General features: G+C 36.3%; 1 protein-coding gene across 1 annotated transcript; it reads right to left on the bottom strand.

Annotated features, from left to right (window-relative positions):
- Window positions 1–4,776: 4,776 nt before the first annotated feature.
- LOC134477049 (zinc finger protein 260-like) lies at window positions 4,777–27,288 on the bottom strand. Its single transcript, XM_063253923.1, has 4 exons — window positions 27,153–27,288; window positions 11,072–11,198; window positions 10,819–10,879; window positions 4,777–8,903 (listed from the first exon to the last, which is right to left on the bottom strand). Exons 1-4 carry the CDS (start codon window positions 27,222–27,224, stop codon window positions 7,289–7,291), a joined length of 1,875 nt encoding a protein of 624 aa, XP_063109993.1. The 5' UTR covers window positions 27,225–27,288; the 3' UTR covers window positions 4,777–7,288.
- Between the last annotated feature and the right edge of the window lie 516 nt (window positions 27,289–27,804).

Genomic DNA, 27,804 nt, shown 5'->3' with positions numbered 1-27,804 from the left:
GATACTATACATGGGCAATTCTACTCACCTACCCAAATGAAGAAGACTGTAAACAGTCAAATTTCAGATTCACATTACCTAAAACACATAATGTTCTCCAGATCCTAACTACAGTGCAGCTCACACTCTTGATGATCCACCATCAACTCTTCAATATGTAAATAAAATTACTCTGATTAACACTTTCTGTACCTTCTTTTTTTATATTCTCAAAATTCTCCTTCTGTGAAAAGACTCAGTGAACCTCCATCCGTCTGGGTGTATTGCATGTGAAGTTCTTCTAAGACCAAGTTCAGCAAAAAGACAATTGGAGATGGAAATGAACACCAGCGAAGAAGAGAGTGTAAATGAGGGGCAATAGCAGAATCAAAATAATCACAGTATATTTTATGTAATATATATCAATGGAAAGTTAGAAAAAGATCACACATTCATCTCAAAAGATGCACAAAAATTATTTCACAAAGAATACACATTTATAATAATTTTCTTACAAAATTTAAAGATAGTTTTCAATCTTAATCTGATAATCCAACTGTGACACCAACAGCAAACATCAATTTAAGTGGCTCAAAACTGAAAATTCACTCAGAATTCTGAAATGAGCATGAGTTGAATGCACTCTGCGCAGATGATGAAGTACAAATGGCAAATTCATATATGGAGAAAACTTAAACATACTTGTCTTTTTAAAGATGCAAGTGAAAACAACTCAGATTTCATCTTACTACAGAAAATGGGAAATATTCAAGAAAACAACAATAAAAATTGCTAAGAATAATTTGGGAAATAAACTCTTCTTCACTGTTTATAGAAGTGTAAACCGATCCACACCTCTGGAAATCAATGCAGACATTCCTAAAATATCTAGTATTACAGGGCTCCTGTGTCACAACTGTTCTCCAACATAATATCTTCCCAAATTAATTTAATACATTTTACAAGAATGATGTATGTGTACCCATATTTATAAGAAAATATTTGGTAATGCTAAAATCTTGGGAACACCTCAAAATGTCCATCAACAGATGAAAATATAAAGAAGGCATGATGTTTTACACAGAGATGAAATACCCAGCCATTAATGATATACTTTACGCATTAGTAGGTACACTGATGCACTTTCACAATCTTCTTCAGTGACATAAATTTTTAAAACTTGTGTAAATACTGCATGATCTCACTGGTGTGAAGATTTGAAAGTGGAAATAGAAAGCCAATGTAAAATAGATATAATGAAATAGTAAGCAGTTGTTCAAAAACAAAGGAGAAGTAGTGAAGGGGAGTATAAAAGGAAAGAAGGAGAAAAATGGAAAAACAAAAAATAGTTGAAAATGAGGAAAGGAGGGATTGTAGAGAGCAAAACAGAATTACAAAAAGAAGAATCAGAATATATAATGTACAGGTACCATTTACCTGTGATGAATGCGAATATTAGGAATATCATAATTGTAAAAATAAATAATAATAATAATAATAATAATAATATAATAACTAAGTGACTCCCATAAAAATCAATGTATATTATATGCAAGTTGCAATACACCAAAATGTAATCCACTATTCTGTGCAATATACATGAATTTTAAAATTATTTTCAGATTCTATATATGTGGAAAGATTTATTAACTACCTTAATGTTTTCATTCAGGTATCTATCTAGCAAAGATTAAAAACTCCAGTTGTTTTTGGTTACAAGAAACAGGCTAGTGAAAAAGAAATCTTTCTCCATCAGAATTAGATGAACACACAAACACACACACACACACACACACACACACACACACACACACACACAGACTCACTCACACATATGTCCAGATTCACTACAGCCAGTTATTTCTTGCCAAAATTCCACTATTTGAATTCAGCATTTAAAATAATATATTTGGATGATTAATGTCAACAGATTGCTCCCTAAGTTTCCATTGATCTTCAGTTCTATGGATTTGATCTCCTCTCATCCTGGGTCAGATGAAGACACAGGTTTTATTTCCACCCTGAGATAAGCTGACCTCAGGAAGACCTTCCTTGGTCCAGGAGTTGATATTGCCATGCTCCATCATCCATTATGCCCTACACAATTGTGTTTCAATTTTCTACTTATTTTTGCCTATGACTGAGATGCTGGTACAGAACATATTCAATGTATCTCTAAATTTTGGTATTACGTTTACTGAATCATGTTCTACCTCAGTCAGTATTCATGTTTGTTAAACAAGGTTAAAAGGACTCTGTGGCACAGGCTATGTTAGAGATGGAAACAGCCTCCTTATTCTCTCAAAACACAGTCATGGGTATTATGTATGTCCATCTGCAGATGTTCTGGAAACTTGAAGTTTAATTGCTACCTTATAAATGCTTCTTTCTGTACTCAAATCATGAACTTCACACTTTGCTTCCAAAACATTCAGTAAATGTAGAGTAATCATGACTGTCTGAGTCAAAAGTAGAATGAAGATTCAGGAAAAAAATACCTTTCTATATAGAAACAGCAGATGGGCCTGTAGACTACACATGCACCAATGAAGTCACCATAAAGAGTGTCAAGACATGGAACTGTAGAATATTTGCTAAATGCGTGCCATTTTCCATGGAAATGATATTGCAGCTGGAACAGGACAGGGTACTGAGGCCTCAACTGCCAGTAAAGCCTCATGGCACACATCTGAAGGAATCAGGTGGAAGCCAGTACACAGATCAGGTCACAAACTTAACATATTTATAAGGAGACTCCAACTTCATCAGATAACATCTAGTCTGTCTGTCTCCATCTCAGAGCACCTTATCCCACACTTGCATTTCTAGCCTCTAGGTTGTTTCCTTGTGTATTTGATTCCTGCTCTCTGAGGAAATCATCCAGCAACCAGGCTCCAATTCTAGGGTCTTTTGTCAACAGGTGACCATGGGTCCAAAACATGGTAGCAAAAATATAAAGGAAGACTCCGTAAAATGAATTGTCCTCATCTCCCTGGCCCTCTTTCCAGTTGACAATGCACACAGCCTTCCTGCATCACCCAATAGCTGGGGATAAAAGACCAAATATTTGAGATTAAAGGGACAGATAAAGTGATCCAAAACCTACACTGATGAGCAATTTGACAGGTGCCATTCCTCGATTACATATGGGCTACTGCAGTGCTCCACAAGGGCATTAGTACACTTAAAATGAGGTTTCTCTGTTCTTTACAGAGCAGGTATTGACTAACTGTATTTTTTGCAAGTTTACCCCTACTTGCAGTAAATAGAATGGAAACTATACTCCAGTAAATTCAGATTATGTAGTATGGAAATGATTCCTAAACCGGGGGGGAGGAGGTGAGAACAGGCCGGATATACTCAGTGTGTGAGATGAGGCCCATCGTTTTACTGCCTTATGAGAAAACAACGCCTATTTCAACTTTTCAGGACAGATGTTGGAATCCAGGACATATATACAGACCTATCTCCTCAGCATTATTTTTCATTTGCAGACATGTTTTCACTATGATTCCAAGTTACCAAGCCTGGGTTAAAATTGCAAACTTGAAAACCACTTGCCTCAGGTTCCCAGATTGCTTAAATCAAATGAAATCACCTACTTTCCTATATCTGAAACATTTTATTAAAAAATAATAAAACATTAAAATTAGAGAATATAAATATGAACTACATTGTAGTAATTCATCAGCAATATTCTATATCAAGATCAAGTGTGCAGAAATGCCAACTGCCTCAATGTATATTACAATATAGGAGAGTAATATATTTCACACATGGAAACTTACACAAATAACATTTTATACATGTTTACAATTTTAGAGTATATTGAAAAATGTACACAAGTGAATAATTAAATAGTACTAAATACAGAAATCAGCATAATAACCACAATATAATCAGAATCTTGTGAATGTTTTATCTTTCTCTTCATATCTCATCCTGTCTTGCACTGAACCTTCTTGTCAGGTTGTGACATCACGTGATGGCTCTCAAATGAAGCAACAACGTGATGGCATCTCAAATGAAGTCAAATAATGACTCCATGTGACATCAGATGTATTTACGCTACTGAGAATGAAACATGACTTAGACTTTCTCAACATTTATTTCTGAGTTTTATTTTAATATCATAAGATGCTGCTGAAATGCCACTGTGGAACATGTGCCTAAGTGGATATTATGAGGGTTTAGCAGTGCCAAGCCCCAAAGACTGTACAGAGAGCAGCAAAAACGGTGTACTATTATCCTGCATGAAATTTATTGCTAGAAATATAATGCTACAGCCTGAGCATGAAGGTGTATGCTTGTAATCTCAGGACTTGTAAGGCTAACACAAGAGGATTGCTGGAAGTTCAAGATCAGCCTGGACTACAAATGGAGCCCAAGGTTAGCCTGAACTACAAAGGGAGCTCATGACAAGCCTGGCCTACAAAGTGAGCCCAAAATCAGCCTGAACTTCATAGCAAGTTTGTTTGAGACAAAACAAAACTAATGGTACGACTCTCATGCATTGAATTCATGCACTTGTAGTTGTTACCTTATTTATTGCACACTGGTGATTCTTTCTTTCTGGTGTCATGATATAATATCATTTCAATCACTCACTGGTACTATTCTGGCAATCATATTCCATGCATTTTCTTTGAACCCTAGGAACTTATGTGAAATCATGATTCACTTGCATACTCAGGATATTACTATTTATAAATGACTGCCTTAATCTTAGAAGGATGGTGCTTACATTTGTAGAAAAGTACATGATGTGTAATAGGCAGTAGGAGCATACTTCTTTCAAAATAGAGATGATCAAAAAGAGAAAAAACATAAATTGGGCATGTTAAGGCAACAATAATGAACTCACACCTATTATACACACTGATGCCTTCCAAGGATGAACACTTACATTGTGAACTAAAAACAGGCACTAATGCATTTATACATATTTTAAATTTTCTTTTGCGATTATCTTATCATAAGCATACATGCATAGTTGCATTTCATGAGCTGTTGTGAAGGACACTGATGCTGTGTTTGTGAAGATCCTTTTACATGAAATAATTTATACACATCCAACTGGAAAAGAGTGTGAAAAAATAGGTGTCTTCTATGCAGATGTTGGTGGATCAAAAATGAGGGGGAAATTCTTCAGAATCCTTGAATTATCTTTAAAAACTATATTTTTAATAGTAAGCCTACAAATAGTTCAGCTAGTTATGTGTGATACTGAAGCATAAAGTGAATGGGACATCTCCATCTTCAACTGTGATCACTGGACATTCTATGAAAATATATTCACATGTTTTTTTTGGTATTTCTACAGATCTTGACTACAAGAGTAATTTGCAAAGTATTTTCAAAATAGTCACTTACATATGTCCAATTTGTTTTCATAGTGCTGACTTTCATGTATTTGACCATACGCAGGAATACTGAGCGCTTTCTCAGACAGCATACAGAGGCATAATTTTGGAGGTTAGCATCTCTGTCAATGGAAAATTTTGCTCAACACATTTTTTCACAACTGTAACCCAGTGTGTGAGAAATTTAGCATTTATACAATGCAAAAATTTGCAAGAAATCCTTCTCACATTAACTACTTACATGAAATGTTTCCCTGTTTGCATTATTTCCTTATTTGGTGGCATTATTTTGCACTGAATGCTTTTTTCCATTGTTGGAATGCATAGGGTTACTTCCTTATATGAACTCTTTCATGTCATTATAATCACTGGTGGTGGACAAATTTGCTGCATTGCTTACATGCATACAGATTCTCCCCATTGTGGTTTCTTTCATGTGTTCATCAAGTACAAAAGGAACTGAATGTTTTCCCAAGTTGCTTACCTACATAGGGTTTCTTCCCATTGTGAAATCTTTAATGCATTTACAAGGTATGGGCTTGGCTGGTAGATTTCCCACACAGCTTACATACTCAAGTTTTTTCTCTATGTGGGATCTTCTAGGTCTAGAAAATGTGGATTATCAGCAGAGATTTTAAGTTATGACTTATATAAGTTTTCTCCCATGTGAATTATTTTATGGACAACATTACAATATTGATTGAAAGATTTTCCACATTATGCACCTATATAGGTGTTCTCCCTACTGAGAGTTCTATCATGTTTTTATAACATGTTTGTGTACTGAACATGTTTCTAAATGTCTTGATGATAAGATTTCTCCCTAATTTAATTTCATTCTTGTTTCTGACAGTGAATGTGTCTGCCTTTGCATTTGTGATGGTATATCTTAACATTAGGATGGCTACATGGATACAGGCCATGAATACAAGCTGAATACAAGCATAATTTGAATATGAATGTATAGACACTTCTTGGTAAACTGATATGAGTTACAGATTCTGATGGGAAAAATTGTCATGAGATAATTTGATGTCATCCATCAAAACAAGACATGGGCGGTTCAAAACATGGAAAAAATGATATAGCATACTTAAATTTTCATTAAAAAGTGCAATATCTTTATTAAGACTACAGACAGATAAAATATTTATGTGTAATTTGTAAAACAAGACAAAAATATTTTAGGATGATTCTGTTTCAGGTTGTCTTAAAAAATGTATGAATATATATTGACAGAAATTATTTTATAATATTTTGGCAGATCTCCTCTACATGACTAATTTTGAAATTATTTTCAGAATAGTCCCCTAAATATGTATGATTTCACTTAACTAGGATTACTTTCACACTTTTGACAATAGCCATGTATACTGAGTGCTTTCCCACATTGCATACATAACCTCGGGACATAGTATGACATCACTCAGAAGGTTAGCAGCTGTCAGCTGAACGTCTACCAAATCTTTCTTACATACAGTTACTCCCCAATGTGAGAGGAATCTTATGTTTGCCAAAGGGAAACACTGCAGCAAATCTTTGCCATACTGCCTACATATATAGGATATCTTCCTTGTGTGCAAAATTTCCCTATGGCATTTTTGTGTGCTACATATGATCTACCATTGTTCAAATGCATAGAATTACTACACCGAGGTAGTTCTTAAATGTAGTGGCAATCTCAATGGTATGGAAAGTCTTCCTATATTCCTTATGTTCATGGGATTTTTTTCCCAGTGTGGGATATTTGGTTTTGTATAGTGAGAATGTATAAACAAATCCATTTACTCATTTCTCATATAGATAGGGAATTTTTATAGAGAGAATTATTTTCTATACAAGAAAGCTACTATTATAGCTAAAATACATCACAAGTTGCTTACTTCAATGGAAAGGGTTTATTTTCAGCACTTCTGCATACTGTCTGTTTTGGCATAATTGTTGTTCTATCCAGTGTGAGTTCTTTCATGAATAATAAGGTGACTGCTTTGACAGAAAGATTTCCCCCATTGCTCACATACAAAGGGTTTCTCCCCAATGTGAGTTCTATCATGTGATTTACAAGCAGAGGATGTACTGAATGCTTTCCCACATTTGTTGCATACATAGGGTTTATCACCTGTGTGAATTCTTCCATGTCTAATAAGGTTAGACTTTTGATTGAAAGATTTCCCACATGGCTTACATACAAAGGGTTTCTCCCCAGAGTGAATTCTGTCATGTACTTTACAAGCAGAGGATGTACTGAATGCTTTCCCACATTTGTTGCATACATAGGGTTTATCCCCTGTGTGAATTCTTTCATGTTTAATAAGGTCACTATTTCGACTGAAAGATTTACCACATTGCTTACATACAAAGGGTGTCTCCCCAGAGTGAATACTGTCATGTGTTTTACAAGTAGAGGATGTACTGAATGCTTTCCCACATTTATTGCATACATAAGGCTTATCCCCTTTGTGAATTCTTTCATGTTTAATAAGGTTAGACTTTTGATTGAAAGATTTCCCACATGGCTTACATACAAAGGGTTTTTCCCCAGTGTGAATTCTATCATGTGCTTTACAAGCAGATGCGTGATTGAATGCTTTCCCACATTTGTTGCATACATAAGGTTTATCCCCTGTGTGAATTCTTTCATGTCTAATAAGGATAGACTTTTGATTGAATGCTTTCCCACATTTGTTGCATACATAAGGTTTATCACCTGTGTGAATTCTTTCATGTCTAATAAGGATAGACTTTTGATTGAATGCTTTCCCACATTTGTTGCATACATAAGGTTTATCCCCTGTGTGAATTCTTTCATGTCTAATAAGGATAGACTTTTGATTGAATGCTTTCCCACATTTGTTGCATGCAAAGCGTTTCTCCCCAGTGTGAATTATTTCATGTGTAATAAAGTCACGATTTTGACTGAAAGATTTCCCACATTGCTTGCATACAAAGCGTTTCTCCCCAGTGTGAATTCTATCATGTACTTCACAAGCAGAGGCTGTACTGAATGCTTTCCCACATTTGTTGCATGCAAAGGATTTCTCCCCAGTGTGAATGTTTTTATTACTTTGACAGCCACTGAGTTTACTGAATGCTGTCCCACATTGCTTGCATTCATATGGTTGCTTTCCAGTGTGAAGTTTCTTATGTTTTTTAAAGATATTACTGTGAGATAATGCTTTTGCACATTTTTCAGTTATATGATCTTTCTCTATACCATATTTTCTAACAGGTTTTTCAATATTGGATGAAGAAATAGAATTATTCTCATAGTGTTTTTGTACATACGAGTTACCTGAATCGTGGTTTGTCTTGGGGGTTTGAACACTGTTAGGTGATGTGTGGGCTTTGACACTTTTGTTACCTGCAAAAATTTTCTGCCCAGCGTGTGTTTGTTCACTAATATCAGATCTCTCCTCCTCATATTGCCCATATTCACAGGGTCTCTCTACAGTCTTCCTCATTTCATGCTTCCAAAAGGAGTGGAAATCACTGCAGGTCTCTACATCTTCATTACATTTATATTGCTGCTCTTCAATTCTCAAATAATTGCTTTCATCACATCTGTGAAGAAATACAAAAAAAAATATCAATCACAATGGAAAAGGCTCCACATTAGCAACAATTTTTATGATGACAAATTTAGTTTTATTCCTGCTAAGTAATTCTGATTGGTTAACTGACTCACTGCCCCACAGGACTTCTTTCAAAATACTATTCATTCTAAAAATTTTTACCTTTTTTTTTTTTTTGTACCAGGGATTGAACTCACAACTGCATGCTTACAAGGCAGGCACTTATGCCCCTGAGATAAAATCCCTAATCCATTTAGGCAATTTAAATTGTTATGTGATTCTAATGCTTAATATCATTTTAGGATACTGGTACAAATGAATAGCAAACATTGATCATTTTTTTTAGCTCTTCGTGTCTTAATCTCCCCTTTGTCTATTTAGCCTGATCCTCTTTCTCATCAACAGAACATAAGGATTTCTGGTCATATATTCTCCCTCTTTACTTTCACTTCTCAAATAAGTTTTTAATTTCTCACTTAAGAAAAAACCTGAGTTGTGGCCAGTGAATTAGCCCAGCAGCATAAGCACCAGCCTGGCAAGCATAAGATTATGAGTTCATTTCTCTGTACCAAACAGAGAGAGAGCGAGAGCGAGAGCGAGAGCGAGAGCGAGAGCGAGAGCGAGAGAGAGAGAGAGAGAGAGAGAGAGAGAGAAACCTGTGATATTTTAATTTCTATGTCTGAATTACTTCACTTAAGGTCCAATACTTCTTGTTTCTTGGGAAATGGTATCATGGTTCCCTTTATAGCTTTTTTTTTTACAACATGGAGTTAAACACAGGTCATAGAATGAACTACATTTGCTGATCTATTATTTGTTTTGTTGAGAAAGATTTTTATTGACCATCAACTTGTCCAAGCTGAACTTCAAGTTATCATCCTGCGATTCAGCTTCCCCAGCTGCTTGGATTGCAGGAATGCACCACCGTGATGAACTGACTTCATATTTTCTTTACCTTGGCATCCAGTGATGGGTATCTGGGCTCTTCTCAATGCTTAGCTACTGTGAGTTGATTCTTGTATTGGATATTGTAAATGCCCTTTCATGTGCTTTAACAAACAACACACTCTCATGCATCACTAACATTTGATGATTTAATGTATTTGACAATATACTGAGAGAATCATTACACATAATGACACAGTACGACCCACTCAACAGTCAGGAGGTAGAGGCAGGAGGATTTCCCTGAGGTTCAGGCCATTATGGGCTTCACAGTAAGTTCAAAGTCAACCTGAACTACAGTATAAAATCATGGCTCAAAAGATTTAAAAAAAGGATATCATTGTGGATGTACATGTGAACCAATATGAAATATGTTGTTTTAATTTTCAGACCAGTGAATATTTATTACCATGCTTGTATTTTATGTGTCCATCAACAATGTATGAGGAATATTAAACATGAACAGCTCAATATTCTATAGGATATTTTCAGAGTACTTATTGTAACAGTAGAATTCATTTTCATTTTGAATGCTGATGCTATGTGAAAATAATTCTAGATCATGAAAGTCTCAGTATTCACATGTATACATAAATGGTATTTTGAAGATGGGTTTTTATCAACTTTCACAATTTGTTCATTTCCTACATATCAGAATACAATATTTAATTTATTATCATACATTTATATGATGTTGATCATGAAGGCAATTTTTGAACTGATACATTAGATAGTGTTATTTACTACATAGCATTAGAATTACCTCTGATTCTTATATTTCAATATGTTTCCATGGATTCCCAGATAATACAAAATAAAATCAAGTATATCTCTTGGTATTTTTCTGAGGTTAAATAAACTATAACATGATTTCATTTCTTCAATTCCTTTGTTGTAATGTTTATGCTCACACACTGACAATTAAGTAATGTCCCCTTTCTCTTATGTGTTTCAGTCACCTTATACTACTTGAGCAATTTTTGTCCTCTTCCTTAATTTGCTGATTATTCCATATTCTTCCTGTAATATGGACATAGAAATAAAATACAATTACTATAACTGTGCATTAAAATATCACTGATTTGATTTACACTCACAGTATAGTATAATCAGATGAGATACTCAAGCAAATGTTATTATTATCAAATATATTAAACTGTATCAATGAGCAATAATTAATGCTGTTGGTATAAACAAACATGTCATCCTTACTTGTTGCAGTAATATTCATATATGTTTCCCACATCACTCTTCTGTAGAGCTTCTTTTGGGATGGAGTCAGCAAGTCCCACTCTGCTGGGGTGAACTTCACAGCTACATCCTGAAAGGTCACTGTCTCCTAAATAATGACAAGGGTCCTGAAGTTCAGTCACACATGACCTGATATATCTCAGTTCCTGTCATAAGTAGTCTACCTGAAATTCATTCCTTCAAGTACTAACTGCATGTCATGGTCATCAAAACTTAAGTACATTCAAATATAGTCACCCAGTAACACTGTTGCTAGACTATGACACACTGCCAAAGCAATCACAGAACTGTAGCATGGCTTATCCTGCAGGGCCACCAATAGTGTAGTTTTTCACTTACTTTAAAGCAGAGCTCAAAGAGTGAGCATGCAAACCAACATTCACAAAATATTGGTTATTCATAACACTGAGTTTGTCTTTCTTATCAATAGCATTATGGTCTTGAATCTATATTTATAGATAAATATTTAGTTGAATATGAAAAGATATTTCTGAATGATTAAAATTTAATGACAGAAAAGTTTTATTTGACCATTCTATAGACAAGGAAATAAGGGAAAATATAGTTATAAATCTATAGCTCAGGGATACTAAATTATCTTCTTGTACTTATATACTGGAAATTCCACTAGGGTGCAAAGGAAGATAATGTGCGGAAAAACATATATGAAATGCTTGAAATAGAGTGAAAATTGAGAAACAGAAAAGTAACTGATCACTAAATACTGATGGAAGAGTTCAGTACAGTGGAGTAGTATATGCTTGTACTCTCAGAACTTGAAATCATGATGTATGAGAGTTACCAGAAATTTCATGTTTGCCATGCATACAGTGTCCAGCCTGGGCTATGTAATAAGGACAGTTCAGAATACAAAGTGAGGCCATTCATCAAACTCCTGTACCAAATGAAAATTAAAATTAATTCACAGTCATTGACAAATCACAACTTTGCACCCAGGATATATCTCAATGATAAAAGCACCTGTGTGACATTTGCAAGGGCCTGAGTATACTTTCCAGTACCAAAAAGAGAATTCAAATGCACCTTTGATTAGTTCCAACAACTGTAGATGTAAGTTAGAGAAAAAAAGCCCTACAAACATTGAATATTTGTGTGCAAGGAAACATTTTGCATAATAAACAGGAAAACATTTGACATTCAACATTCATATCAGTGGACAAAGGGATCTCAGAAAAGGAAAACAAACTTCAATTCATCCACATGGAAGTAGAATATTATGTCACAATTCAGCTGGCATTGTGCTCCTAGGCAAGAGAGCACAATATGTTTCATTTATATCCAGAAAGAAACAGATATGTCCCTAGAAATCTGGCCTGCACACTACTGTTGCCTATGTGCATTGGTGAATTATTGAAATGGAAAAGAGAAACATGAATTACTGTGCAATTTATACTGAAAAACACTCAGTGCAAAACTCTTCTGAAGAAAATCAAGCAGCCATGAAAATTAGAAGAATTTGAAATCTATGAAAATTGGAATTAAACAAGAAAACATTTATTGGGAACACAATACAAAGATTTTACATAGAGTTATGATCAATGAGTACAAATCTAAAAGTAAACAAAATTTATGTGACCCAGCAGAAATAATGAATAGAAAAGAAAGTCTAACTCACATTTGTGAAAATAACCAAACAATATTGAAGTGTGGAAGAAAAAAGTATTTAGATTTATTCTTAAATTCCACAAACTCCTTTTCTATGGAGTTTATGAAAATCTACAAACAAGTGAATTCTTTCTAATGTATACAAAATATTTTGTTCTATGATTACTTGAAATACACGTGATTCTTTTCAAGTGAAATTACAGACTCAGAAACTGTGACTAGAGAATAAATGAGGGGGGCTGAGAAAATGGTGGCTTTCTAGGGGATTGGGCGGAGAGTCTCTCCAGAGAAATCATATTAGAAGCTAGAATATGACAATATGGAGAGGGCCAGACAAATGGGTAACGATTCTTATTAACCAAGACAGCACAGCTGGAGGATTTAAAGTCGTGCTGAGGCTGTGAAGGCTAATAACGGGAGGCTGCAAATCCCGCGCCTTTAAATCAGCGAACTGACCCGTGGACTCAAGAGGAAAAGCTGTGTTGGCTTTTGGTCACTGCTGGAAACTGAGACCTGGGACCCTGAGAAGCAGCCAGGATAGCCCCGCTGCACCAGAGGAGATTGTAAAAGGCCCTGGAGCTCCGAAGCCGAATGCTGTGCAGTTTTCTGATGGTTCCTCGCTGTGCTGGGAGCACGGGGAGGGCGGGCAGTGTGGTGTGCGGTGGACCCGGGAGGAGGACCTGCACTGAACCCTGGTGAGTACTGGGGACCCCGTGGCTGCTGGGGTTGGCCAGAGAACATCTTGGAACTGGGCAGTGCCCGCAACCACGGGGACATCATTAACACAGAGAGTCTGGCGGAAGACATCTTATAGTTGGGCAGAACCTACAGCTCGGAGACATAACCAAGTCCCCTGTAGGGAGGTCTGGTGGAAGACATATTGAAATTGGGCAGAGCCTGATGCCATGCTGGCTTCAGCATCATACAGAGAACTAGTGGTAGACATCTTGGATTTGGGCAGACCTGCTCTCCTGGCACTCCTGTCACAGAGAGGTCTGGAAGAGAACAGCTGGGATTTGGGCAGAAACCTGTGCCATAGTGACATTAGTCAGCTGCTTCTGGTACAGGGAAAACTGGCAGGAGCTACTGGTGCTAAACTAAGCCTCTGCTTGTGGCCCAATAAGCAGATACAAAATAGTCACAACTCAGTGACATCCAGAAAGTACAGCCTAATTTACGGATTGACTGGCACAGAGGCTGGAGGCTAGCCTGTACTGCCGCTGCATCCCAGTCTACCCCAGATAACAGCAAATTGGGGAGGACAGCAAAAACTCAAGCCAGCATGCTTCTGAAAGGCTCTAAGGAATACAGAGAGGGCCAGGGAGCCCAAGGACACTCCAGTCTGAAAGAAACCAGAAACATGACAAGAGATAAAAATTTAAAAGATCTCCAGCTGCCCAACATTAGAAAATAAGCCCAGGAGAAGTAAACACTGAAGAGAACAAGCACAGTAACCATCCAATACTTGACACAGCATCAGCCGGAATTAAAAAATACCTTCATGACCTCATAGATGAATTTAAAGCTGTACTTCTGATCCAAGTGAGGCAAGATATAAAGAGATTAATTAAAGAAATGACAACCCCCCCTAAGAGAACACAGATGGAAGAACTGAGGAAATCAGAAAAGAGAGAGAAACTTCTGAAGAAGAATTTAAACATAACTTAGAATACATGAAACAGATCCAAAGAAATTACCTTGAAACTAAAAACACCATTGAACACTGGCAAAATGCCTTGACAGAAACTAAAGGCAGCCTTCAGAAACTTGAAGAGAGATTTATGGCATATGATCATGAAAGAAAAAGCCTCTTAAAAATAACAAGGAGCCAGAAAGAAACAATTCAAAAACTAGAAGATGACAAAAAGATACATAACTTAAGAATAAAGAATGTGAATGAGGAAGCAGGAGAAACCAAAAATGAAATACAAAGAATATTCACAGATATATTAAAGCAAAAATTCCCATGTATAGCAAAAAGAAATGATATGCAGATAAAAGAGGCATACAAAACACCAGCTACCTACAACCAAAACAGATCTACGCCTAGACATATAATAATCAAGATTCCAGAAATCCACCAAAAGAACAGAACATTAAAAGCAGCCAGAGAAAAGATGCAGATTACCTACAATGGGAAAATTATCAAAATAACAGCAGACTTATCAACACAAACTCTTAAGTCAAGAAGGGAGTGGGGAGAAATATTCCAAGTCCTGAAAGAAAATAATATGCAATGAAAGCTCGTATGCCCATCAAAACTCTCTCTCAAAATTAATGGAGAAATAAGATGCTTCCAAGATAAGGAGGAACTTTGGAAATTTGTTGCCACCAATCCAACCCTACAGAGAGTGCTGAAGGACATTACAGAGAAAGAGAGGAAGGGATACCAGAATTCCAGCAACACCAGCAGAGTGGCCTCAATGAATGGGGCAGACAGTGGAATGAGGGAATAAAGTGGACAAATTATAGCAGAAAAGTGGAGTAGCAGATATAAGTAAGAGACGGTAAGCTATAGTATTTAGTACAGACAGCTCTGAAACACTATTTAAAAAAGGCAGAGGTCATTGTTAATGGTGTGTAAGGATTTAAAAGACACAGTAGTCTTATCGCCATATTTAGTTTGAATTTAATTTGTTCTGGTCTGTCCACTCATGTCAGATTTGAGGGCACAGACATCTTGACCTAAAAATAGCAGGTTATATTATGGTAACTATCCTTACTTTCCTATTAACTTAAACTGAAATCCTGTATTACTTACATTGTCTTACTATGACTGATCTTAATTGAATCCAATTCATAAGACCATGGGTTTGCCTTGGCTGATTTTATTTGAATTTGGTATGCTTGTTAGTATCAACCCTAAAAGTAGAGGCAACTACTCTGAAGAGGACAAGATGTAAAGGATATCCATACTGGTATTAACTATTAGCAGACCTCAAATCCTACAATGCTTTCAAAGTTAAGTTTTTATAAAAATAGGTAATACTACGTTTAACTATAATAAGCCAATGTTGTGGACAATTCTATTGAAAATAACAAGAGAAAACATAGCAACTATAGAAGATCATTTATATTGTGGTCTTATATGTCTTATCCATTGCATGTTTTTTCTAGGAAATTGTTTTGCTGTCTTGGTACAACTTGGTTTTCCCTATAATACAGAGAGGATAGATACATATGTAGAAATTCACACATGAATTTTTTAAATTATTTATGGGAACAGATTATATAATGCAAGATGTAATGAACAAATACTCTGAGGAAGAGACGCTAAGAAACCCAAGGCTAATCTTGTAGCATTATGATATAAATTCTAGCAATACTATTGTTCACTGATTAGAATGACATTGGACTGGTTTCTTGAGTTCAATTTCAGCATATGTAGAGATGGGGACAACTATCACAACAAGAATGAGAGATACGATGGTGGTTATTATTGTCTTCCCTAATGTTAGATCTTGAAGACCTAAAAAGCCTTCATCATCCTGTAATGATTTGATTAGTTCTATAATATGCAGTAAGTATATAAAGTGGGTGAAGATGGGGACAACGATTTGTAAGAAACTGGAGACAGTAAGATAGACAGCAAAGATCTCCAGTGGACTTGCTTTGAAATCTGTATTTCTTTAAATTGTTTTTTTAACTGTTTTGTTCTGTTTTGATATGTTTAATCTTACCCTCTTTGAGATGTAAAACAAATGTGTAGGACTAATAACCATATTACTGAGCTTTTGTTTGATCATTGAGCAGAACTGTTTGTAGTGTCACTTTTTGAATGTCATTCGAAATACTTTAATTCTGTAACCTGAGCAGCTATTTCTAAGATGACAATATGTAACTTATCAACCAGCAATTTCTTACCGTTTGTTTTTCTGTAATTTTGTATTATTTCTACCCTTTTTGTTATCTCTATGTATTTTTTTGTTTCCTTTTCTTTAAATAAAAAAAGAGAATAAATGAGAATGTACTATGGCCTTGATTCACATATCAGCCCTTGTGAATGACAGTGAGAAATGACTGAATTGAGAAATACCACAAAATCTCACAATATATTTCTATGTGAATTAAATTGTAGTTTCTAAATCTTAAAGGGAATAAGCTAAAAGAATCATCTCCATAAAAGAACACAATGTACGCTTTGGAATATTTCCAAAGAATTGTCATGCAATTTGTATTGTAGTTTCTAAAAACTTAAAGGGAATAAGTTTAAAGAATCATTTCCATAAAAGAACACATTGTACACTTTGGAATATTTCCAAAGAATTGTCATCAATCATGCAATAATACTTTCTAATGTGAAGGTATTTTTCACATGGTTACCTTCATTTCTTGCTTAAGACACAGTGGTGAAACTTTCTGAATACACCTGTGACTCTTTCACTGTTCTCATTAAATCTATACACAAAATCTTTGAGAACAAGATTTTCTTTAAATGATTAAAACAATAAATTGCAATACAGGTACTAATTGATTTGTATCTGTTTATCTGTCTTGAGATATGAAATGATTGGACAGTTTACATATTAGATAGTGATAAACAAACTACAGTTACAAATATCAGTGTAACAAATACAGTACTAACAGTTGTGAAATTTGAAGTTCACCAAAAGGGAACAGGTCAACCTATCGGGAGAGGAGAAATTATCAGGAGAACAGGTCAGATTAAAAGAGACTGAGAGAACAGGTGTCAGAGCTGATTAATAGCTAGACAACTAGGTAATCCACAAATACTCTCATGATCCGGAGTGCAGTGTTTATTATGTGCACACTGATATGATAGGTTAAATAATAAGCTTTGCAAAAAGACATACGTCAGTGCAATTGATTCAACAAAACATACTGACACTACATTAGCTTGATTATATTCCACATGTACAATCAGCAGTTATTTAGAAACAAATATCATTCCTTATGACATGTACCATATAAAGAGCAATCAACTGCATAAACAGAAACAGAATTGAAAGAGAAAAATCAATCATTTACAAGTCTATATTTAAGAGTTCAAAACATCTTCATCAGTGACTGACAGCTCAAGAAGACAGAGCAATCTGTAAGGTCACACATAAATTCAACAAGATAACAATTCAAAGCAATATATCAGATGGGTTCTATTGAATAGTTTATCACAGAAAAACATACCACAATATTCTCACAGCAAGGCAATAAGTAGTCACACGTGTAAACCAGGTTCAACACAGCAATACAGAATGTAACATAGTCAGTGGAGTGGAAGTCATGCAAAGCAGGCTCTTACACAATACTGGAATAAAATTATAAATGAAAAGCAGAAAAAATGAAGAATATCCTTAGAATGAGAGGTCAAAACAAATTTTAAATAACGTTTCAATAAAAAGCTTAAATAATTAAGGATTTCACAATCCATGTCAATAAATGCACATTTAGAATTATTTCAGTTCCTAAAAATTGATGTCTCAAAACACATCAAAAACAGTAAAAAGAACATAGACTTCCATTGTAGAACATTAGAGAACACAGTGCAGACGGAAGCTCAACAGAGCAGCTGTGAGCTGAGTGCATGGCATCACTCTGCATGGCAGTCTTTTGGAAATCTGAGACTAGGGCAGAGCACATAACAGGCCCATCCCTGAGCCTCAGGAAGCTAAGTTTCCAGAGAGAACTAGAGAAAATTGCGGCAATATAATAATGTTAATCACCCCACAGGAAATAGGATATTTCATTGCTCTATATTTGAGCAGATTCCAAGGAACAATAGAGAAGAAACTCTTAAAAATATTAGAGGCATTACTTAGTAATTAATGTAACTAAATACATAAATATCTGGGGAAAAAATCAGACATTGATGTCAGTGGACACAGACCAGACACAAGATGAAAAAATTAGCAGAGTAAGTTGGAATGCACACACATATATTCACTTTCAAATAAAAGTCTACATGGTGAAAAAATTAAAGTTTCAACAAAAATTTAATAGAATTTATAGGATAACATACCACAGACAATATCTCTGGATTGGAATAGGGATATGTGCCATGTAAATATGTATCAGGTATCAACAACTGATTTGGTTTGAAGCCACCATGAACCACAGCCCAGCCATGCGCGCTTTCCTTGGAGACAACTGTGTGTGGACTGAAACCTCCAAAAACTGGATTGAACTCACAACCTTGTGCTTGCCAGGAAGGCACTTATGCTGCTGAGCTAAATCCCTGGCCAGAAGAAACTTGAATGTACTCACCAAGAAAAAAATGTTGGACTTCCAGGAGAACATGGTGGATAGAGAGCAGCAGCTTCAGAGGCTCTCTGAGAAACCGCACTTAAAATCCAGGAATGGTGCTGGGTAAGAAATCCTAATCAAGGAAAGATACACTTTGCCAACCCAGGAACAAACTAAACTAACAGAAACCAACTGGAAACACAATTCCAGTGATATAACAGGAACAGACAAGGTCTCAGCATGGAAGCTGGACCCCGCACCACTGGAAGCTGTGAATTGAATTTCCTGAAGCTGCTGCTGTGTCCCAATTTCACAGCAAGGAGAGAGCCACAAAAGCTCTGAGAGTGGGAAGCGATGAATGGAGTTGAGAGCAGGACTGGCTGGGGGCCCGGCATTGACTGCAGGGAGTGAGAGGAACGGGGAACCGTCCATAGAGGAGGAGGCTTCAGCAAAGGACATACTGGGACCAGGCAGACTAACCAGAACAGGTTGTTGCAGTGACTTCAGTCACATATTCCCCTCTCAAACGAGACTGGTGGGGAGTGCCTGGTCTGCGTGACACTGCTGACTAAGACCCGGTAGGCTAGCCCAAACCAGGTCCCAGTGCTGGGAGGTGCACCTTAGCAGTGAAGCCTTCAGTAGGTTGACCTGGAGGGGAGGGCCCAGCATAGGCTCCACAGGTCTCTATCTCCCTAGTACACTGCAGTGGGCAGGAACATCTAGCTGTCGTAATTCAAACAAAAAAATTTTTTTATTGGTACCTGGGATCGAACTCATGATCGCCTGCTTACAAGGCAGGTGCTTATGCCACTGAGTTTAATCGCCAGCCCAACTATAACCAACAAAGAAAGAAACTGGGCAGCCTATATTTGCTTGTATAAAAGGAACAAAAAGTATGGGAAGAGGGAGCGACAAGAAAGGGTCCTCTGCACCCAGTCCTGAGAAACATGCAATATCAGACATGGCACCAATAGACACAACACACTATCTCTGGAGCCTTATAGACGAGTTAAGGAATGAAGTTATTAATAACCTGAAGCAAGATATAAGTAAAATAGTTAGGGAAATGCTAAACATCACCCAAGAAAAAAATGGAAGAACAGATGGTGGAATGGAAGAACAGAAAAAAATGGGAGAATTGTTTGATAGAGAAAATAGAGAAAACAGAATACGTGAAGTAGGTTCAAAGAGATTACCAGGAAACAAAAAACTCTATCAAAAACTGGCATAACAGCTTGAAAGAAACTAAGGATAGATTATCTGAACTGAAGGACAGATTTGTAATATGGGAGCATGAAATGAAAAACTTCTTAAAAATAACAAATTACAAACAGCAACAATACAAAGGCTGGAAGATGATAAGAGGATCTATAACTTAAGAATTAAGAACATAAAAGAAGAAGTAGGGACACAAACAAATGGACTACAAAAGCTATTCACAGAAATAATCCAAGAGAATTTCCCTAAATTAGCAAATGGTAAATATACTCAGATGTATGTGACATGCAGGAACCCAGCCAACTAGAACCCAAACAGAGCTACACCCAGGCATATAATAATCAAAATTACAGAAATCCAATATAAGAACAGAATATTAAAAGCCGTCAGAGACTAGAAACAGATCACTTACAAGGGAACACCCATCAGAATTACAGCAGACTTCTGTGAACATCCATCAAATCATGAAGAGTATGGGGGGAAATAATTCAAGCTTTGAAAGATAATAACCTGCAGCCAAGATTGATATATCCTGAACAACTGTCGCTAGAAGGTGATGGAAAAATAAGGTGCTTCCAGGATAAAGAGGAACTAGGGCAATTTGTAACCATCAATTCAACTTTACAGAGAATATTGGAGGATATTCTAAAAAAGGAAAATACCCAGATTTCAGAAATATTGGCTGAGAGGAAACAATGAATGGAGCAGAAAGCAAAATGAAGAAGACAAGCTGACAACAAACCACAGAAAAAGAGCTCAACAAAAATGAGGCAGAGAAGATCAGATGGTAGGAACAGCTATTTTGCAGAAAACAAGACATCAACATAGCTAGTGTTGATTTAGTATCATCTTGTTTTGAAGTCCCATTAAACTTGTATTCTTCTGTCTCCATTGGTCTTAAAAGGTTGTATCTTATTGGATTTTATTATATATGATAATATAAGTAAAAACTTTTGTAGACAAGGAGATTATACAGAAACTATTGTTCTTTTTGTGTTAATTGGTTCTAAATATCTGGTAATAATGTCATTCTCGTGAATGGATTTATAGTGTCTTGATATGTTTGGTGCTACAGTATACGAAGTTATACTCAAAGATTTCAAGGAAAGAGACACTATGGTAACTATTTTTGGGTCAGCATATCTTGTGGTGAAACACTATTTTGCTTAAATGGTTATGTTTTGACCTGCGCTGTTTCTGTTGTTATGCTCTCCTTTATCTCAATCCCCTTTTTCAAAAAATTTATTTACTTTTTTCTTTTTAATTAAGGGAAAAATAAATAAAAAATAGCAGGATACATTATAGTAACCTACTTTGATTTCCTATTAACTTGATTTGAAATCCTGTATTGCAATCACCATCTTGTTTTGACTGATTTTTCTTTATTCTGCTTTGCTTGATAGTACCAGTTTCGAAAGTATAGGCAAAACTGTGAAGACAATAAGCTTCATTATGACACCCATTCCAGTTGACTATTATCTTCTTTTAAAGTCCTGTAATGTCCCCAATGCTTTGGTTTTATTCTTTTCTGTTTTGTTCAATTTTATTGTAACTGGCAATTCTTCTTAAAATAGCAAGAGACAGTATGCTAACCATTGTTGATCACCTTGTATTTTGTTTTTATATTACCTATTATTTCCATCATTTTGATTTGACTGACTCTGTTCTGATATATTGCATTTGGTTTTATTCTCTTCAGAAAAAGTAATAAGAACTGTGGGAGTAATAATACCCAAAATGTGTCAAAGAAAAGAAAAGAAAGTGCTCTAAGGGTTATAACTGCATATATGTTTAAGTGTATAAGATAGATAACCATATTACTGAGGTTTTTTGGATCACTGAACAAAACTGTTTGCACTCTCACTGTTTGAAAGTCCACTTTATATGCTTCAATTTTATAACTTGAACAACTATTTAAGAAGAGAATATGTAATCTATTAACTAGTGATTTCTTACTGTTTATTTTTTAAATTTTGTATTACTTGTACCATTTTTTCTGTTTTTTTCCTCCATAAATAAAAAAGAAAAAAAAACAATTGATTGAAATTACGAGCATTATACCACATGCAATTCATACTGACATAATTTTAAAAATATGAATACCACATATGAAACATATAAAGAGCACAAGGTGCATCATTTAGCGTGTCCTTTTCAACAATATACAGTCACTATCAATGAAGTATAATAATTACAGGAGCAAATGGTGCTTCTTTCTCTGCATACAGAGAAAAAATTCTTGTACGAGATCAGGGATATAGCTGAGCAGCACATTGCTTACCTGGCAATGTGGCATTGTGAGTTTGATTCCCAGTTTTAAACAAATTGCATGTACATATGAATGCCCTACTTCAGAGATTAATTTGTGTTTTTAAGAAGCAGCCCCTTTGCAAGTTGTCCTTTATTGTATTATTTCACCTTCTATTATTTAAATCCCTATCATAACATCGAACTTTTCTCACTATAAGGTATAGAACCTAATGTATTCAACAGTTTATTCATTTATTGTATGATTCTAGATGTAAGACTGTAGTTTACACATGCCTGGAAGGCTCCTAGTAATTATTTTCATCATAGCCATAGTAATATGTATTTTAAAATTTATTGATGTTAAACTTTAAAAAAAATTCTCATGTGATTTTTTAAACATCCTAGAAGGACTTAGAATTCTGAGGGTGTGTTCATTGATTCTGGAATTCAACATCATTACAATGAAACTCAATGTGGAGGATACTATTTGTCTGCTTGAGGCCTCATATTAAACTCTGATTTTATTTATCATAGTTAGATGTCCCTGGCATTTCCTATGACTTGGTTAAAATATCCAACAGTGTCACTACAATGTATTCAAGACTTATGAAAGCTAAACCTAGCTGGAGAGCAGAAAGAAGGCTGTGTGCAGTGCCCACCCTCACTTCAGGCCCTGTAAGAAGATAAGGATTCAGCATGTAAATTTTCTGTAATAGACCTTTCCATGCCAAGAGATGAATGCTAATCTCTTGTGACTTACTAATTTTTTCAAAGTAAATACTCAACTTTGCATGTCTGATGCCTAGAATTCTACTGTCACATTCTGAGTGTTTGAAGGCATTGAGGTTATTAGGAAAGACATGTAAGCGTGTGGCTTCATGTTGCAAGGAAACATGACCCACAAGATTACATGTGGTGCATGAACGTGGCTCTCAGGCTCTCTCTCACTCCTGAAGAATCTCCACTGGAAGGTTGAAGATTGATTCTGAGAGAATGAGCAACCTGAAGCCAATATCATAAGGCAATGAAATACCTATACCCATGCACAAAAAAGTAAGAGACTTGTTTTCCCTTATTATTCAAACCAGGTCATATTGGTTGTTGTCAAGCACAGAAAAGGGAGTCATTTGCCATGTGCTATAAATCAGTAATTCACAAAGAAGTGCAGAACATTAAAATGGACTGGGACATTCATACTATCATGACACACACCACCCTTCACAGATATTCTTCATACATAGTAATTATTTTCTGATTCTCTTAAATCTTTGCAGGAGATAAAGAAACATTTTTTCAGTAAAGCCCTATAACCACTGGAATCCTTTCTTCAGAAAGAAAAGATTCACAAAATTATCTGGGTAAGTGAGGCTCCTGTTCTACAGGAGACAATTTGAAGACTGGAAGGAATAACGCAAAAGAGATATTTGAGTTTCATAATTAAAATGACTTGATCAAACTAAAACTAAGGGACAACAAAATGAATTGAATATGCACAAAAAACAAATCTGTTATTGCAAACACTATCATTAAGCATTAGATTTTTTTCAACCTCCTGAATACAAATGCTTTAATATGTATTTCAGATGTAACAGAAAGAGAAATTCATAATACAACACTAAATGACATGTAGCTCACTGAATGCAGCACACTGTGAATCACTGTTTGTTCACCCATGGTGTCCTTTTTCAGAGACCAGAGACTCATCTCTGTATCCTCCAACATGAGCATATAAACTTCACATTGAGCCATGTATCGCTAGTATAAACTATGTGTCAACTTAAATATTCAATATAAGTTTACACTCAAACATTTTCTCTGCATTATCCAAGGGCCCCATGGACTTTAGAAAAGATAATTTGAGATGGGCATAAACTTTCAATATGCATCTCATATTGAAAAAGTTCAGTAATCCAGGGTGGCCTCGATTTTTAAGCACTCCTAACTTTCTGAGGAGGCTGGAATTAAATTTGTGCATCACCATGACTCAGTGTTGTTTATTTTACCCCAACAGTGAATTCTTGGTGAAATTGGGTGACATGAAAAAAAAAAACAAACCACAGATCCAGGCTTGGCACTGCATGCCTGAGTCCATAGCATTACAATGGATGAGGTATGAGGCTCTGAGCATTAAGGACCATGTGAACTAAAGAAGGAGACCTAATTCCCTCCAGCAAAGCAGAGGCATATCCATCACCATCAAAGTAAAATATTTCTGTCATCCCCTCACTGGCAGTTGAGCTAGTTAGAAATATTACATCCATCAGAAATGGCTAGGCTCTGGAAGGGCCCCCACAGAGGATGAGATATCTAGTGACTATGAAAGAGACACACACACCACATGCTGTGCACCAGATCTCAAGATAGATGACAATGAAATACAATCACACCCTTAAGTATAATTCTTAGGGGTTAGGGATGGATCACCTTGAGAAGACAGGAGTTGCCATTCTAACCACCTACAGAAAAAGAGACTGATCCATAAATAATGCTAGCTTGCTATGTGATTCAATTCCCCATTTGTCTCTGATATAGTCAATTTTACATGAGGAGGGAAACTGATTGTTTGACCATAGCTCTTTCCCACCTCATGCCTGCCTGTCTTGTGAGTTATTGATCTGCCTTTAGACTTCCCTCATCTCATTGTTTTACATTATAAAAATTCCTAGAAAATGCAGAGTCTTTGGCAACTCACATGGGACCCCTTCTGTCTCTCTCACAGAAGCATTCTTTCACTCAATAAATACTTCTTCTCTTAACCTTGATTGTACCTAAAATTCATTCTTAAATTTAAAAGAACATGAATTTCTGCTGGACATATAAGGGCAGACAATTTCATTCCCATATATCAAACTCAGAGGTCAAAGTGCTGGCAAAGACACACCTCTTCTTCTGACCATGTGCAAAGTAGTGGGACCTCATCTCTAAATGCCAAAAAACTTTTATTAATTAAATCTTTTTTCAAAATTTACAGGATGTCAATAAGGGCCAGATTTCTAAGGTCAGTCATTGGACAAGAAGAAACAATAAATGTATCTTAAAATTTTTGATGTCCAAAAGAAACTCCTTCCCATGTTATTTTAGTTGTGATGCCCAACATATATCAAAACCTTCAATACTAGGGTTCTAAGTACCTATCTTACCTCATACATGATTAGCAGAGCTGATCAGTACACATAGAAAAAGTTTTTATCCATGACTAAGTTTCCCTCCTTTCTATAGGCCTGTGAGCTTTTTCCTACTCTCAGACCTACCACGCAGACAATCCTCCAGTGCTGTCACAGTAGGTCAAGCTCACCTCAGAAGTCCTTTACTAAGCTGGCTGCTGATTGGGCCTCCCTCCTCATGCCCCTGCTCTCTCATTTCCTTTCCATCATGTTGGCACATGTTATTAAAACTTTTGTCCTTAATTCTTTAGTACTCATGAATATCCTGACCATGTGAAGATACCTCTACTTCAGTACAACAGTCCATCTCATCGTTCAAATTTCTTTTTGAGACAAGGACTCATGATGTAATTCAGGATGTCATGTCCTGTAACTCACTTCATCCCCCAGGCTTGTCTTAAACTTGCAAGGATCCTCCTGTATCAGCCTTCTGAGTGCTAGGATTAAAGCCATGTGCCACCACACCCCACTCACTGCTTCAAATTTCAGGTCAAACTAAAGCACAACCCAAATGTAACAAATTTTTGCAGTTATGAAACCTACTTCCATTTCCACTTTCATGTTATCAGATCTCTACATCCCTGTAGACACCAGTTTGCTGTTTTTCTCAGTGTGGGATTAGCACACAGCACCTACAGCAAGTTGTTCTCAGCAAGAAATTTCCACTTAGAAACTAATTCATCACCATCCCCAAATACCTCACAACATTCTAAACTTTAAGAAAACCCTCGCTTCAGTAATTCAATTGTAAAAAAGTATTTATCTATTTAGCTTATAAATAAGGCACTCCCTAAGGAAATGGCCTGAGGTAAAGTTGCAAAAGTAGTGGCTGGGATAAGAATTAAAATCAGAACAGACCATGAACTAGGACTTTGAACTTCACAATAAATTGCAGATTCTAGTCTACTAGAGTGAATTGCAGGTGCTAATTACTAAACTCTTGAGGTAACAGAAATGTAAACACAAACATCCAGTTTATCTCTAAAACCTGTTTCCTATAGACCCCACAGGCTGAACAAAACGGTTGGACAACCTCAGCTCAAAGTATTTCTTTTTCTGGGTGCAGTGACTCTGGACTGTAATATCCCCACACTGGAGACAGATGGAAGAGGATATCCTGGATCACATGGGCTGGCCAGACTACAGAGATACACTCTGTATCCCAACAATAATAATAAAATGTAAAAGAAAAAAGAAAGGAAACAAAGATGTAGATCTATTTTAAATCCATAGAGCCAGGTGTACCCTCATGGCTATCCATGTACGAAACATTCCCAAAGTCAAGCAGCTTTCTCATTTTTATTTTGGTTCCATAACTCATAACACACAGTGCCATGAGTTTATGAGTTCTGTTCATGCCATAACATCACTTCGAGTAGAAGTCTCACATAAGGAATTCAAATGATAGTGTTTTCTCATTTTGAGGCCAGAATACATGTTTGTCTCCAAAGAACTGCACTCCTTAAACACAGCTGTGCCTGAGGCTGTGCAAAAGACACTCTGGGTATACAGGGGTTCTGCCCAATACCATCCAGACTGGCCAAAATTCCATCCCATTCCCAGCTGCAATACCATCAAGTTACCATTGTTATGCTTGAGGATTTCCAAGGATCCTTTCCAGTCTTCAGTAAGAAGAAGTCGCAGAAATTTGACATGAGCTCAGCTCCAGGCACTCAGCACTGAACTCCCAGTGAGCACTTCTACAAGAGGGATGGGAAGACCCTCCTCCCCTGGCCCACCTGATTGGCCCTCCTACCTTCACCCACCTTTATCAATAATTGGCTCCTGGGCCCATCTCTCTTCTATGATGGCACCCTCACCTGCCAGGATTCATAGTTTACTCTTGGCTTTTCAGTGCTGTCCTTGGTTTCCTTAAAGGTTTAGTGCCCTCTCTTGAAGCTGGGTCCCAAATATAACCAGGTGAATGTCCTGTGGAAGAACCAATCCCTTGAGGACAGAAAAGTTTATTTGTCAAGCTCAGGCTGGGACAACTTGGCACAGGTAGGGGCTGCTGTCAGGAATAAGGCCATAAGCTTTATTGCCCAGAAGTTCACAGGGTCTCTCTCAGTCTGCTCATTTGCATTAAACTAATTTTTAGGCCATCTACCAAGAGAAGTCCATTACAGCATGAATGAAGAAACTACACATTAACAGTAAGAGATTTCTGAGAAAAAGTAAAGATAAGGAAAATCAAACAGTCCAACTGCTTCAGAAAAGCTTTACACTCTATTCAGT

The sequence above is a fragment of the Cavia porcellus genome, unplaced genomic scaffold (assembly GCF_034190915.1).
Source record: "Cavia porcellus strain 051 isolate PalLab524CR breed Dunkin Hartley unplaced genomic scaffold, mCavPor4.1 scaffold_7, whole genome shotgun sequence".
In the NCBI taxonomy this organism is placed as follows: Eukaryota; Metazoa; Chordata; class Mammalia; order Rodentia; family Caviidae; genus Cavia; species Cavia porcellus.
This window is presented reverse-complemented; position numbering and strand designations above follow the sequence as displayed.